Source organism: Falco cherrug, chromosome 5, assembly GCF_023634085.1.
Source record: "Falco cherrug isolate bFalChe1 chromosome 5, bFalChe1.pri, whole genome shotgun sequence".
In the NCBI taxonomy this organism is placed as follows: Eukaryota; Metazoa; Chordata; class Aves; order Falconiformes; family Falconidae; genus Falco; species Falco cherrug.
Window position 1 is genome coordinate 51,421,908 of NC_073701.1, and position 15,042 is coordinate 51,436,949.

General features: G+C 40.0%; 1 protein-coding gene across 1 annotated transcript in view; it reads right to left on the reverse strand.

Moving 5' to 3' along the window:
- Positions 1 to 15,042, reverse strand: part of NELL2 (neural EGFL like 2) — a 150,256-nt gene that overhangs the window by 15,909 nt on the left and 119,305 nt on the right. Inside the window, exon 16 of the mRNA XM_055712519.1 lies at positions 1,112 to 1,252. Coding sequence (XP_055568494.1) covers positions 1,112 to 1,252 — 141 coding nt within the window. The remainder of the gene's footprint in view (positions 1 to 1,111; positions 1,253 to 15,042) is intronic.

Below are 15,042 nucleotides of genomic sequence, written 5' to 3' on the forward strand. Positions count from 1 at the left end.
CTCAAATCGCTGATTCCTCCTGGGAATACTGGCTTTCAGCTGTGGTGAAAATGTGTTGAAATAAAGTATTGATGATGAGGATACTGAAAAGGTCATTCTCGCTCCTGGAGAACTGTCTGTGTGTCTGCCTTAGTGAAATTAATTCAATTGCTTCCCTTTGGGACCAGCGCAGCCCACCAATGTGAGTTTAAACAGCAAAGAGGCAAGTTCACACGGTGAGCACTATTTCAGCACTCAGAGGCCGAAGGGAGAAAGGGTCCTAATTTTGCCCTAAAGTAGTCCATGACAAAACAGCCTGATTTGTTCTCTTATTTAAGAGCAGCAGCATGCAATTTCTTAAATGCTGAATAACTTTTCATGTTAAGAGATCTGCATTTGAAAATTACTGTTCTTTCTAACCTGCTGTTCTCTTTAACATCATTCATAAACAAAGAAAACCTTCCCATCTCCTTGTCCTTCCTGTCACCTTCTCCCCTGCACCTTGCTCCAGCCCTAAGGCCACTGAGCTTCCCAGTTTGTAAGGTTGTTCTTCAAATTGCAGCTTTCTGCAAGCAGTTAGCCTATGCACAGGAGAAGCACCACAGTATTAATCCAGGTATGGGTAAGGGTGTCAGGGCTGCATAATCATTCTTTGCAAGGGGAATTATTTTCATCACAAACTACTTCAGTGTATGAGGAATGAAGTGGAGGAACTGAGGTCTGGATTGAGGCCCATTTCTACATATAAAGAACCTGACATATAAACAGATCACTGTGGAGTGACAGATTACAGTGCATGCTATCAGCCCATGGGAAATCACTTATGCAAGGACGATGCACAGAAGCAGATGTAGGGCTAGGGAAACTGCATTTTAAGCACCATGCCTGACTTCACATATTATCTTAGCAAATTATAGAAATAGCCACTAACGCTCCACCTATATGTTAGGCATATTCATACTTTATCTTCTTTTACTTTTTGTTTATGATACTTACTTAGACAACAATTGCTTTGGGTCAAGGTTTAACTTTCAATGATACAGTGTCCAAGACAATACTTGACCAGTACAGAGTTACTAGAGATTACTGTAATGCGAGGCATAACACCACCCCACATTTTTTAGATACTGACCTTCACAGGACTCTCCACTTGGTGAAAACATCCCATTGTCATGGTAGCCGTCTCTGCATTCACAGTGGTACCAACCAGGCAGGTTAATGCAGTTTGCACGGCTGTCACACTGAACAAAGCCATCCGAGCATTCATCAATATCTGTTTAGTAAGAACAAGAAAGGAGAAAATTCATACAGAGGAACTTGATATATTCATCTGATGGGAGAACAATGTCTCTGGTACCTTTAGGTTTCAGAGAAGGTTTTTTTCATTACTGACACTTGAATTTCCAGAATTATTTGCAGTAAAGTTTTGAATAATTTCCTTAAAAGTATTTGGTAATGGTGTTGGCCCTGCCAACAATGGAGGTTCTGGTAATCCCAATTTTGTGTCTACATATTTGCAAGTCATTTTGTCACAATACACGGTAGGTAAACTGACATCTGTGTAAATTGCCCACAGTATGAAGAAAGGAATCAGATCCCAGTTCAAATAACCCTCCGAGTTAGTGCAGGCTCCTGATAAACAAAGATTGTTTCTAGGGGCACATCAAAAGATTAAATACTCACTCTCATCCATGCTTATGCTCTTGGTGACAATATGGTGACAGCAATTCTAGGTTAGTAGGGCTTCCATATCTTGTGGAGTTCCTGTTGAATTACACCAGTGCCTCTGACTCTCAACAAAACTGACTGCAGACTCCTCTCTCATCATCAAAGAGAACAGCTGGGATTCCAAACAAATGCTTAGACCCTGAAGTAGAAATCACATTTTCCTCCTCCTGATGATTCCTTTAGGGTGTGTTTCTCACAAGATCAGCTTCCGCTGACTAAACTTTACATAGTAACTCACCACAGAATGGATTTCTGGACACACTTGCTACATCTTAAATCCACCAAAGCATGTCCTGCAGACACCTGAACTCATGGACTTAGAAAAGATGCAGAGAACTTTGTGAGATGTTCTTTTCCAGTGCCTTCAGTTATGCAGTAAGCCGTACTAAAGAACAGGTCCAGAGCCATGAGTGTTGTTAACAGATAGGGAATACCAGGAGTATGGAGTCAAACAGGGATAAAAATGTGTCCTTCCTTATCAGATGCATCGCGTTCATTGTGTTTTATACCAGAGGTAGCATACCTACCTAAGCAGCAAGCTGACCAAGAGATGCCTTCAGAAACAAAAAGCTCTAAACCCATCTCACCATGAGTTTGAGTAATGAATAAAATGACAATGTACTGGCCATTCTGGCCAAAGTACATTTTCAACCTTTCTTTAAAAGGTTGAATCTTTAAAACTAGGAACTAAAATAACAAATTAAGACTCAAACTCTGAAAAGTACCTCAGCGGTTGATCTACAAACCTCTGGGATGCAGTTATGAAGGAGAGGTGTGATGGGACCACTGAGATATATGTAAAATATGTCAAAATTCTGCTCACAGTCCCCATTAGCTCCCATTTATGTCTTCTGTTATTTTCATAGGAGAAAGTGTAAACTAGCTAACAAGATCAATTGTGAGCTGCAATAAAGTAACAAATCTCTTTTCTGAGAATACTAATGTGAGCATAGATGAAGATATACTCACTCCAGTCTCTCATGAAATCTATTTAAACACAAACTACAAAAAAACAGGGCTTCCTTATCCATTCAGAATGCTTTGTTCCACATCTGAGGTTAAGAAAATTATTAGAGTACATGGGGGACGCCTGCATAAACTATGAAGTATCATTCAGTCACATACATTTGGTTTTGAGTTCCATTTTTCATATACATGCCAGGGGGTAGGGGGATGTGTTCTGGGTATTTTATTTACATGCCAAAAAAAACATCTCTTTGGAATGTCTTTGGAATAACCATACAACCATATCATGAATGCATAGGTTTTTAAAAGCTTTACAGATAACCAAAAAAATTTCATAAGAAATTTTCATTATTATGTATGTCTCAGTCTGATTTTCTATCAACAGCCTCTCTAACCAGACATGCCTAGTGTACATTACCAGTATTTATGATGATGAAAATTACTAGTACTCCTGCTGGAGTATTACACCAAGCATGTATTTTGCCACTTTGTGTACCACACATTAAGTCATAAGACTCTATGGGTTTAAAAAAAACGTTTTCAACTCCACTATGAATTCCAGGATAATCATCTAAGTAGTCCTGCTGCAGGACTGAGAAATACCAAACCTTTACAATCTTCCACTGTTCAGTGTGTTTCTCTCTAAATCAGTATAAAGTCTGGCCTTTTTCTTGTGAGCAGCCAGGAGCCAGTGGGACCTCAGAGGTGTTTGAGAGATCAGAGGAGATCAATGAAAATTATGTTACTGTAGTGAGAAAAGGTTGGCTTCCAGTCTGTGCCTTATCTACTGCTATTCGCTCACATACCTGAAGATTACTTAAGAAAAAGAAAAGGAAAAGAAGAAAGGACTACAATCTAGAAGTTCCCTCACCACTGGGGAATATGCTGCCTAGACAGCTTGCCTGGCGGAAGAAAATCTAAGTGACCGTACTAAATGCTTGAGATCACCTGGTCAGTACAAGCTAACTTTCCAAGGTTGGCCAAAGCCACAAGCCCCAGAGAATCAATGAAGCATGTAAACTCAGAAGCTGAAAAACAAGAGCTGTTGTTTAGACTCTTTGTTAGCTGTTGTTATGAATCTTCATACTGGCTACTTAATAACGTGCATTAAGACACTGGATGGCATGCATTTTTCTTTGGGAAAGTCAAACGTATTCATTGGTGATGGGGTGGATAAAAGAGTGTTATTTAGGTCAAAGTAACAAATGTGAATTAAAAAAGCCTGTGATCCTCTCTTCAGAACAATTTCTTTGTGAATCTGTAAGCCTTATAATTATAAGCGCAGTATTGCAGGCACAGGCTGAATGCATTCTGATGAACTCACTAATTATTCAGAAAAAAACAAGCCTTGAATGTCACATCAGTATTGGTAAACTGACAACAAAAGCAGTTCTTCTGTATTTATTTGCAAACTAGCTGACAAACCTATATCACAAGAAATATTACTTGGGATGAAGTGCTTTTACAGATGCCAATAAACAAAGAAATACATCCTTCTGATTTTGTTATGGCTGCATGCAAATTTGAGTGGAGCTATGTAAGAAAGCCTACCATAACAAGCATGGATGGAAGCACACTGCTGGTCTTTAAGAAATGTCCTATTCTTGACAGATTGTTAGCCTGAAACCATTGCATTGGAACCATTGCTGCATTGATGCTCAGTAACCCATTACTCCTTACATGATGTTGCAGCAAACAAAAGAAATCCAAAACAGTTCTCCTCACCACTAACTTTTTAGGCGAATGACATATTATGGCATGTGCCAGTGGGTTTCAGAATATATATGATCCTTATGCACAGAATTTTGTTCTAAAACTCCCAGCTAATGCTGATCATTAATTCTAGTAGAGACTTGCTCTGTAATAGGACAAAATACAACTGTCACAATTCTGTTAACCAAGAAAACACAGCAGAAATGTGTCTTGTAGAGCCAAAGCACTGATTTCATGGAAAATTTTCTTGACATTTGGATGAAAGTGTTTCTATTTTCAAATGGGCATAGCATGGCTCAGGAAGTGAAGTATCTACAACTGAAATGATCTTATTAGTATGGGGAAAGCAGCCAGAAATAATTTTTCTCTGTCCTATGGTGAAACCTTCTCCGATGAATCATCTGCAGCTGCTCAGTCAGAGGTGTGAGCTGACAAGAGAAGAAAAATTGATTGAAGTTTTGCTTGGCCAGTGGCTATGGTATAACAGTGGGCTATATGGAACATTAGCAGCATTAATGAAGTCCTGTTTGATGCTGTACTAGAAAGGCATGAAAAAATTAAGTATTACTCTATAGAAGAAAGTTACTGAAAGACTTCCCATTTTCACTTATGAAAAAAAATTTTAAATGTTCAAGTAGAAGGAGGGATGCGTATTTTTCAATAGCAAGTGACATTTTTAAGCAAATAGACAAAACAGACATCTTAGGCATCTTTTGAGTATGCAAGTTCCAGTCTTTAACTGGCTATAAGAAGTTGTAGCAAAGTGGGGGAGAAGAAGAAAGGAAAAAAAAAAAAAAAAAAAGAAAGGAAAGCATCCCCATCCCGGAAGTAAAATAGAGTCTCATATGTTTGACAGGCCAGAGAAAATGGTCTCATCCTGGTCCTGCTCCAGTTTATGGCAGAACTCTCACTATTAGCAACATGGCATTTTCTCTATTTTTCTCTTTCCTTTTCAAATAAAGAGCACAACTGCACATAGCAAATCTGCCACCCCACTGATGCAAGTGGCCACTTTTGGAACTGAAAGTAATACCGAAACAGTCACTGGCAGTAACCTTCACCCCAAGCTGGAGAGCAGATACACAGCTGTACCACAGCACGTCAGCACCACCTGCTCTGGCTGTGCTTCCACACTATGGCATTTGCATGGCAGAAGATTTGTGATTTTGGCTCTTGAAGCACTGTGGGTGGAGAATACACACACACACCTGTGAGACTGGTGAGCCCACAAAACAACAGGAATGCAGGGATTCTCTTTATCTTATGTAATCACGGATGCACTCATGGCAATACTGTACATACCCTATTGCCACAAAACAGGGTAACTGATTATTACACACTTACATCGCACATGATTTGGTTTTCAAATATTCAGGTTTCCTCCTGTGCATTTCTCTTAAACTGAAATCAGTCAGCCTGCTTATTTCCATATGTTACCATTTTTCAGCTGGAAAAAAAGATACTATTTTTTTTAATTGCTAACTGAAGCCCCACTCCAATAAAAGTAGACACACAGTCACAGACATTTTGAAAGTAAGTACTGTATACACCTAGATCCCCTTAACACGAAAAAAGCCTGTTCTTCCAAATCACCTTCTTTATACTCAGAATCACTCATTTCCTGAACAGTGGCAACAGTTTTAGCTATTACACCCCTTGCTTGTGGGGAGACTAAGAAAACTCGGCTCCCTGAAGAGTAAAATAAGATCATTAGCAAATTATCCACTGGTACAGTAAGAAAAAAGGAAAGCTAGCTGTCTGATTAATATTATTAGAGAATTTCTGTATAATAAGAGCTTTTGAAGATTGGAAGTGGTATAAAATTGGCAATTTGAAAGATAGCAGTGTTCTTTCATCCAGCAATAGGACCAAGCTCTCTAATGTGGTCAAGCTGCACTCAACAAAGAATCATGGCATGGGGGAAGGGGGCGGGGGGAATTCTACCATTTTACATTACTCACTTCAAGACTGAAATATTAATCATCAAATCCTCCTCTCAGAAAAGCCTGTATGCCACCATCAAGCATAAAGTTACAGAGACACAGAGAACAACTTAGTCTGAAAAGTCTTTCTTTCATAAACTACTTTATCCAGGTCTATACAAACCAAAGCCCCAGTATCCCTCTCCTGTCAAGAAGGCAACACCACAGATTGGCAGCTGTGAATACTTAGAATTTACTTATTTCCATCCTGGAAGTTTTTCTGGGACAGTATAGTACATGACACTCAGCTAAGACTGCCAATTAACAGAGACTCCCAATTGCAATAATCTGTCCCAGTGCTAATTGGGTTATTACCACTGGATATATTTATAGATTAATGAGCAGCCAGTAACTTCCATGATGTTCAGTCACTACTGACTCAGGCTAGATTTGAGATCTCATTTCAAAGGCACAAAAGCTTTTCCAGCGTAATGCTAACCTCCAGAGCCACCCACATCCCAGCCCCATATGCAGTATAAATAAAGTGCAAACACTGAAAGAAAAATACCTTCAGAAACAGATCATGGAAGAAGTGGTTTAGAAAACTATGAAGCTGTTTAAAATGATAAATCTTCCATGGTTGGTTTTTTTCATGGGTACATTTGGAACAGTCAGACTCTGATATGTCTTTGCATATGTCAATACATTTTCAAAGATGTTATGTCTGCCTTGGACATAAAAGACCATGTCCCAACTATTCAGACATAAGCTCAGATAACAGAATGCCCAGTAGGATTAAGATGATATCTGGGTTATCTGATTTTAGTAAATATGTAAGCAAGGGGGAAAGGCCTTATTCAGTAGGACAAAATGAAAGTTCACTGTACTGCATAACATATCTGCTGTCAAAACTCAATTTTCTGGAGTGGCTTTGAAAAGGGTTCATTATCTCTACTTCAAGGTCTAGAGTCTCATCTCTCACATTTAAGAAGAGAAAAGTGTTTGTGTTGGTTTTCATGTGACAGCAGATTTCTAATATGATGATACTTGAGAAGACCCTGCTGTTCAATCAGACCTTTTGTTCGAGATCTTATGCAAAAACCAGGTCCCAGTGGAGAAATATAAGAGCCTGAAACTGGTTCAATATACAGGAGCTGTCTTGTTGTTAAAATATCAGCTTTTGGGATTTCCATCCTACTACATACCCACATACATATAAATGTCATACAGAGGAATAAAAATCCCAAGAATTCCAAAGTTGATACTGCTGAAGGAATCCAGAAAGATATCAGCTATGCCAGAAAACCAAAGTTGTCTGGAATGCCTTTCAAATCTGTTTTGTAAAGTCTGATCAGCTCCTTTTTTCTAACACTGATGCCAATTCCCAAAGGAACTTTCTTCCATGGTCAATAAATGTCCTAGAGCTTGATTTTGTTTACAATCTCACCCCGATTTGTTCAGCCTCCAGTAACTCTCTGAAGATATGATATCCCATCATGAATGCTAGGACGCGCTCTTCACTGTATGGGTTCTCACATCGAAGTCCCTATTAAACCATAGAATATTCTTGGGTTTAATTGCATTTGCATCCCAATATTTCATTCAGTTACAAATTTAAATCATGAAGGGCCAGATTACAGCTGGCCTGTGGGGCACAGCAAAGGGAAGAGTCACCCACAATTTCATCCTAGGATAACATAGTTCCATGAGCAAAAGGACTTTCCCTACACAGCATTAGAAACATCACTTTTCTCAGATACTGACTTCAGAGAAGAGTGAAGACCATGGCTTATCCTCTCCCTACTCCCCTGGATAATGAATTAGGCCCATGTTGGAAAAAGTGCATTTTGAATGCCTTTGGAGTTGTCGCTTCTATCTCTGCACCTCCCAGATCCACTAGGAATTCTGGCTGTGTTACCTTAAAACCATAATCTGGCTCAAATGGCAGGAAACTAGAGCTGTGGCTATAAATGTGATGTTAGAAATTGCTTCGACAGGTTGAGTCAGTGCTGCAGATATGTTCTTCACTAGAAATTTCCAACTGTCATGTTGTGTGAAAAAATAACTATTGTTAAAACAAGTCTTTTTTTTTCTTCTTTTTTAATCCTAGCAAAAGCATGATTGCATTTCTTAAAGTACCCTGTCCATAGAAAACTAATTTAGTTCCATTAATGAAAAGGAAGCAAAATGTGATTGAGGATGTAATATGGAATTATAGTTCATTAATTCTTCAAGTATGTAATTTTCCAGACTCCTGATCCCCCATTGATTTCTGCACACCCCCATAGGTCCCGCTAAATGCCAGCAAAAAGAAATTCAATCGTGTTATTTCATGTGTGGCAGTGGCAGTGCTCCAAAATGAGATAGAAACGTTATGAAAGAGAATTTTCCACTGACTGCTTTACCATGCAGCTCTGTTAACAACTGTCATCAAAAATCGATCAATCACAGACCCCACCAATAACTGAAACTATGACAGTCTCTCATTACACACCCAGTATCACCAAAGGATGTGGTATTTGTGACAATTGAAGACAGTAATTCCAAACATCTAATTAGCCTTGATGAACTAGGTGCATCGATGAGTAACATTAAAAAAAAAACAATGGTATATTTTTCGGCATGATTCTATGAAACCAATTGTGCCAATTCACATGAGAAAGACTAATGGGTATCGGGCCTCTATTTCTAGTCATTGACAAAGGTGTAGTTTTGCTTTCACTTTGTCCATCACTCTCAGTACAGCACCTCATCTTATCTGTAACACATGCCCCCGTTTCCTCATTAGCCCTGTCTTGAAAAGGAAAATTATTTTCTTCAAAATAGCAAAAGCACTTCTATACCTTGAAATACACTGACAAACCCACTTTAGATACCTGCTAGTGTTTGAAAGTTATGTAGCTCCATTTGCATGTTAGAAATAGGACTAATGCCTTAGTGCTACTCACTAAAGGTGTCAGTTGCTGGTATCTAAGTCCTAAACAAAAGAAAACTAATTTGTCTAAAAAGAGAAGAGCTAGTTTGGCCATCTGTTATCTCTTTTCTAATGGGTGGGAAGGTAGGCTTTACTTGCACAGTGTACTGACCAAAAGATCTTGAGTTTCCTCAAGTGACAAGTCAAGTCAGTCGTCAGTTAAGACTTTTGATATATACATACCAACGATGCAACCAGCACATTCTTAGCTAAGTTTGGGTTCAGCTTTGCAAAAAAAAGTTGTTTCAAATCAGTTCTGGTATGAGTTACAGTAAATTTCCAAGTATTTAGTTCAAAGGCCATCTAAGGAAAGCAAACAAAAGAACCCACAAAGGAACTCAAAAGTTTCGGCTAGCAATTCATTTGACACACTGATTTGAACTTGGCCTTCTGCTGTGATCTTCTAAACTTTGGTCAGGGTATCATGCATATTATACATGTTCTTAAGTTTAAACATTCCTACCTATGTTTTCTTATCAGTGACTTGTTACCATGACTCTCAGTCCATAGACCAGTAACCATTAATTTACGTTGCTGCTCCTGAAGTGTAAAATCATGTAGAGACTGCACAAAATCACTGAAGCACAGAAAAGGACAAAACCAAGCTACTCCTTTGCTTGGACTACAAATATATCATTGGCATATATCTGCAGAGACTGCAGACTCCCTCGTGTTGACAGCAAGAGGAAGGGCTCCATAGGGATACAGGGCAATGATTGGCAGTGTTATAGATTTTAATTCCACTAATAATTGAATGGCTCATAATTCATAAAAGAGAGAACTTACAGTGAGTGATGAAGGTCATCCCTATCTCCCTTATATAACAGAAGGAAATTTTATTATAATGCTGCCCAGCTGCACTATTCACATTCTATTTATAGCCCACTGTATTTTAAGAACCTAACTGAAATTTTAGTTTTTTATGTTTCACAAAGGAGTTTCTTTCCCATAGCAAGTAATAGCTAAGGAGTGGATGCATTTTGATGTTGTTAACAAATAAAAGAAAAATCCTGTCTCCTCAAAGCTCTTTTGTAGCACTCTCTCCTCCCTGGTTTCTCTCTCTTTTTTTTTTTTTTAAGCTGCTCTATGTAGGCTCATAGTGTTGCAACAAGCTAAACAAAATATAAAGGGAAAAAGGTAAGTATGTGGCTCTTCAGCAAAGAAAAAAATCTTTTGTTATTTAAAACTGACAAGGACTCTGAGCGAGGAAAGAAATAATATGCACCCAAGAAACTGTATCAGGCAAGGAAAATGAAGTGAGAAAAAGACACAGAGGATGAAGCAGCAACATATCTTAAGCTATAAAACTGAAAGTATGAAGCAAGCAGGGTTTGCCTAAATCCAGAATGCTTACTGAACTCTATATGGGCATTTTTTGCTTAATTTCTGTCAAAGACTTACTTTATGAACAAATATAAGTAAAAATGTAAAGCAAAGTGTTTGTTTACTCTCATAGACAACTTTTAGACCTTTTTCTGCAATTTAGTAAGCTAGCCATTTTAGAATATGTCTGCTTTGAATGTCAAAGGAAAAGTATGTTTTTAGGCTTTTTGAATTGGCTGCACTTCCCACTCAGAAAAAATATGATATAAACCCCACCATGCCTTCTCTCCACCACCAACATATTTGAACACAGGAGCAAAGGGAGCAGAAATTAGATGACCTAGATCTTATCTGGACTTTTGCCACTGCCTTCTTATGCAAACCTTGTCACCTACTCAACTTCCCCATGTGTCTTGATTTCCATCCACATCTGTAAAATGGAGAGAAAGTGCTTCTACATGTACTTTTTTGTACATAAACAACTCTGGGTGAAAAAATGTAACAGTGCTGATTTAGTAAATACCCCATGTGATGATGCCAAGGTGTGGTTTGGGGAATAGCAACACAGTGGGAAACAGGAACGACAGAACAGGCCAACATGTTTTGGGGAGAGGTGAGAGGAAGAGCATTGAGCTGTAGAGACGGATGCTGCAGCACTTGTCCTTTCTCCCCCACCTGCTTTATTTGGTAGCACAGACAGATCATAGAAGTCACAAGGACATTCACTGATATTAGTTTAAGTCTTGCATTATTTGTTTCAAACAGATCTCACAATGTAGACCACAAGTGCTGCTTTTTGTAAAACTATAACAGTCTCCTGTACAGTTCTCCTGCACTCTAAGGACCTTAAATTTTTAGGGATCTTTGAAAGACTGGTTGGATATAGCACCAGTACCTGTAATTAACTTCATATTATTATATGAGTTCAGGGAAAACATTCGGAGAACGGGAGGAGCAGGAAGCTATTTTGTACACTAGCACACTGAATTTCAGAATCTCACTTACAGCTTACCTATATCATATAAGTCATGTTTGCAACCCATCTGCTGGCTGCATATGTCTATTTTTTCTGTAGCCTCAATTAGCACTTGAAGCATTGTTAAAATACAGCATTCCTTGCAGGAAAGGCTTGTTCTCCAGGGGTTAGCTGAACACCTCTCTATTGCTGTTTCTGAGACTGCCAATGGTGTTCTTTTTCTGTTTTGAACGTCTTGTAATAGTAAATATGAAGATTTGGCTTTTACTGGCATATAGTTAACTTAATTTTGCTGGAATTATTAATTGTAATAATTCAAATGACTCATTTTTTGCTAGATTTTTATTGGTATTTTGGAAAATGCAGTAATATTTCTCTTCTCAGCAACAGTCCTTTCTGAATCTAAAGTTACTCTTGGACAGTAAACATCACACACTGTAGTTTCCTAAGCTTATTTATGACTAAAATGCTTCCAATCCATTAATGCTTTTCCTGAGGAAAAATCCTCACGCAGAGATTCTTGGAGAAGAGTTTCAGCAGAACCTCTCTGCTAGTTTCTTATTCTCTCTGAAAAGAATCTTCCAAATTCTTTTGGACTTTGGGAGGACGACTAAACTTTAGCCACTTCATAACCTTTATACAAATAAAAAGACAAGACAAAGGGGACAGAGATGTTGTATTGGGTTGGCATGGCAAGGTTTTCATAGCAGGGGGGGCTACAGGAGGAGCTTCTATGAGAAGATGCCAGAAGCTTCCTCCATGTCCAACAGAACTAATGCCAGCTGGCTCCAAGATGGACCCACCACTGGCCAAGGGCAAGCCCATCAGTGACAGTGGTAGCACTGCTGGGATAACGTATTTAAGAAGAGGGGGAAAAACCTGTGCAACTGCAGCAGGCGAGAGGCGTGAGGCTGTGCGAGCGGAGCACCCCTGCAGTCCCCCAGGCCGGTGCAGACGGAGGGGCAGGGGGGGCTCCAGGCCCGGAGCAGAGGTTCCCCGGCAGCCCCTGGGGAAGCCCCTGGTGAGGCAGGCTGTGCCCCTCAGCCCATGGAGGGTAACGGTGGGGCAGATCCCCACCTGCAGCCCCTGGGGACCCCCCGCCGCAGCAGGGGGTGCCCGAAGGGGGCTGTGACCCCGTGGGCAGCCCGTGCTGGGGCAGGGTCCTGGCAGGGCCTGTGTCCCCGTGGGGAGAGGAGCCCGGGCTGGGGCAGGTTTGCTGGCCGGGCTGGTGACCCCGCGGGGGACCCAGGCTGGAGCCGTCTGTGCCTGAAGGGCTGCGCCCCGTGGGGGGGACCCCGGGCTGGAGCCGGGCAGAGTGTGAGGAGCCTCCCCCTGAGGGGGAAGGGGCGGCAGGGACAGGTGTGAGGGGCTGGGCGCAGCCCCCAGGCCCCGTCCCTGCTGCTGGCGGGGGGAGGGACAGAAATCAGGAGTGAAGTTAAGCTGAGGAAGAAGAGAGGGGAGGAAGGAAGCTGTTCTAAGATTTAGTTATTATTTCTCGTTATCTGAGGATCAGATCACTTACTCTGACTTGAATGGTGATAAATTAAACTAATTTCCCCAAGTCAAGTCTGTTTTGCCCATGACAGTAAATGCTGAGTGATCTCCCTGTCCTTATCTCAACCCATAAGATTTTAATTGTATTTTCTCTCCCCTGCCCAGCTGAGAAGGGGAGAGACAAAGCAGCTTTGCTGGGCACCTGGCGTCTAGCCAGGGTCAACCCACCACAGATGTGATGGCAGCCTAGACAACCTGCATTTGTAACCTAATTCCTACCACAGTATTGCTTAGACTCTTTGTAAAGTTTGTAGTTTACCAGCTTCCCAACTGATTAAGATCCCTATCAAATCTAGGTTTCTCCTGCAGAATGTAATCATTCATGAGCTTTCATCTCACATCTGGATGAATTGTCCCCTTCCTTCAATCTTCAAGTCTTCACTTGAGCATATTTGTTTTAGATGGAGCGAGGGACACGCCCTTTGCCACCTGCAGTACCTGGGAGCAAATCTGCCACTGCATTATGCATGCCACACACTGCTTTCCCCCCTGCCTCCACAGGACTTCAGCATTGAAGGAGATGCCACTTAAAATAGAGCTACAGTCAGGAGAGAGTTAAGACCTTCGCCTCTACTTAGCCTCCTTGTCTGTCTGCCTATGTTCATAAGGGCAACTGAAGCCCAATTAAAAAAGTGGAGATTGCAGTATTTGCCTCTTCAGTGCTCAGTGTTTCTCAAGATGTAACATATCAAATGCTTTGCAGTGACTTTAGACTTAGACAAAGTCAACATATTTTTCATGAACTCATTTAAATAGCTTAGAAATATGCATCACACTTGAGATCCTTCGGGGGGTAAAGCATCTTTTGAAATAAACCCTATCTTGACCTTTTTCAAACTATGGTATGCTGGTATGCCTATTACTTCTAAAGGTACAAGCATTAATAGCAACTTGTTTTATTTTTATGCATGTTGGACCGGGCAGCTATTCACTTAGAATACTAATTTGTTGTAGGGGAGGCAGACGATTTATGAATAAAACTATGAACACATTACATGTTATAGTTCTGTATGCTAGACTCTAACTTAACAGGATTCCTACTCACCAAAGCTTTGACTTCAGAAATATATTAAAAAGTGAGCATTATAACAGACTTCATGGTCCTTATTTTCCTTAGCGTTGGTCAAAGATACCAAAATAGTCTTGACCATCAATGGAAAAGAGTAATTTTTGCATCGGCACAAAGGGACATTTTAGAGTGACTAATTACAACTTACTATTGTTCATTAATAGACATAAACAAGAGGAACTGAATCATATGCAAAGGCAGTTCATTAAAAGCACATAGATGTGCATGCCAGGAGAACTGTATAAATTTTTATCATTTGAATATAAGGCCCAGTTTTGGCAAAATAAAAGCATGAGAAGAAGATCAGCTAGGAAAACAGTTGGGTTTTTATCAGGTTTGTCTAGAAACCAAAACAGATGCAGAGTATGGAAAAAAAAAAAAATCTAAAAAATCACTAATTTTGAACTGCTGGAAGATGGTTTAAAAAGATAATACTCTATGTTTTGGCTGACTACAGAGGACCATAACAAAGGAAAATAAACCATTTCATAAGCAGAACTCTACAGAACTTTCAGTACCAGCTGTTCAGTGATACCCATACAGATTCAAGTTGTGAGGTACACAAAAAAATCCCCCCTTGCCCCAGTCAGTCTTGGGGAGCTGAAAATGCATAAATGTCAAGGCCATAATTTGCTTCTTTCTTTTCTTCCTCTGTTTCACTAGATCTATCATACAAACAAAACTTCTGACCAGAACAGAAGCTGTGGAAATGATAGCTCTGCACCTCATGATTTCATGTAAAGTATGTCAACAGGAGTGCAGGAACAAAAATACAGGAACCAAAAGTTACTTTGGATTTTCTGCCCTAAAGCAGCCAAACAAGATTTTTCAGACTTCC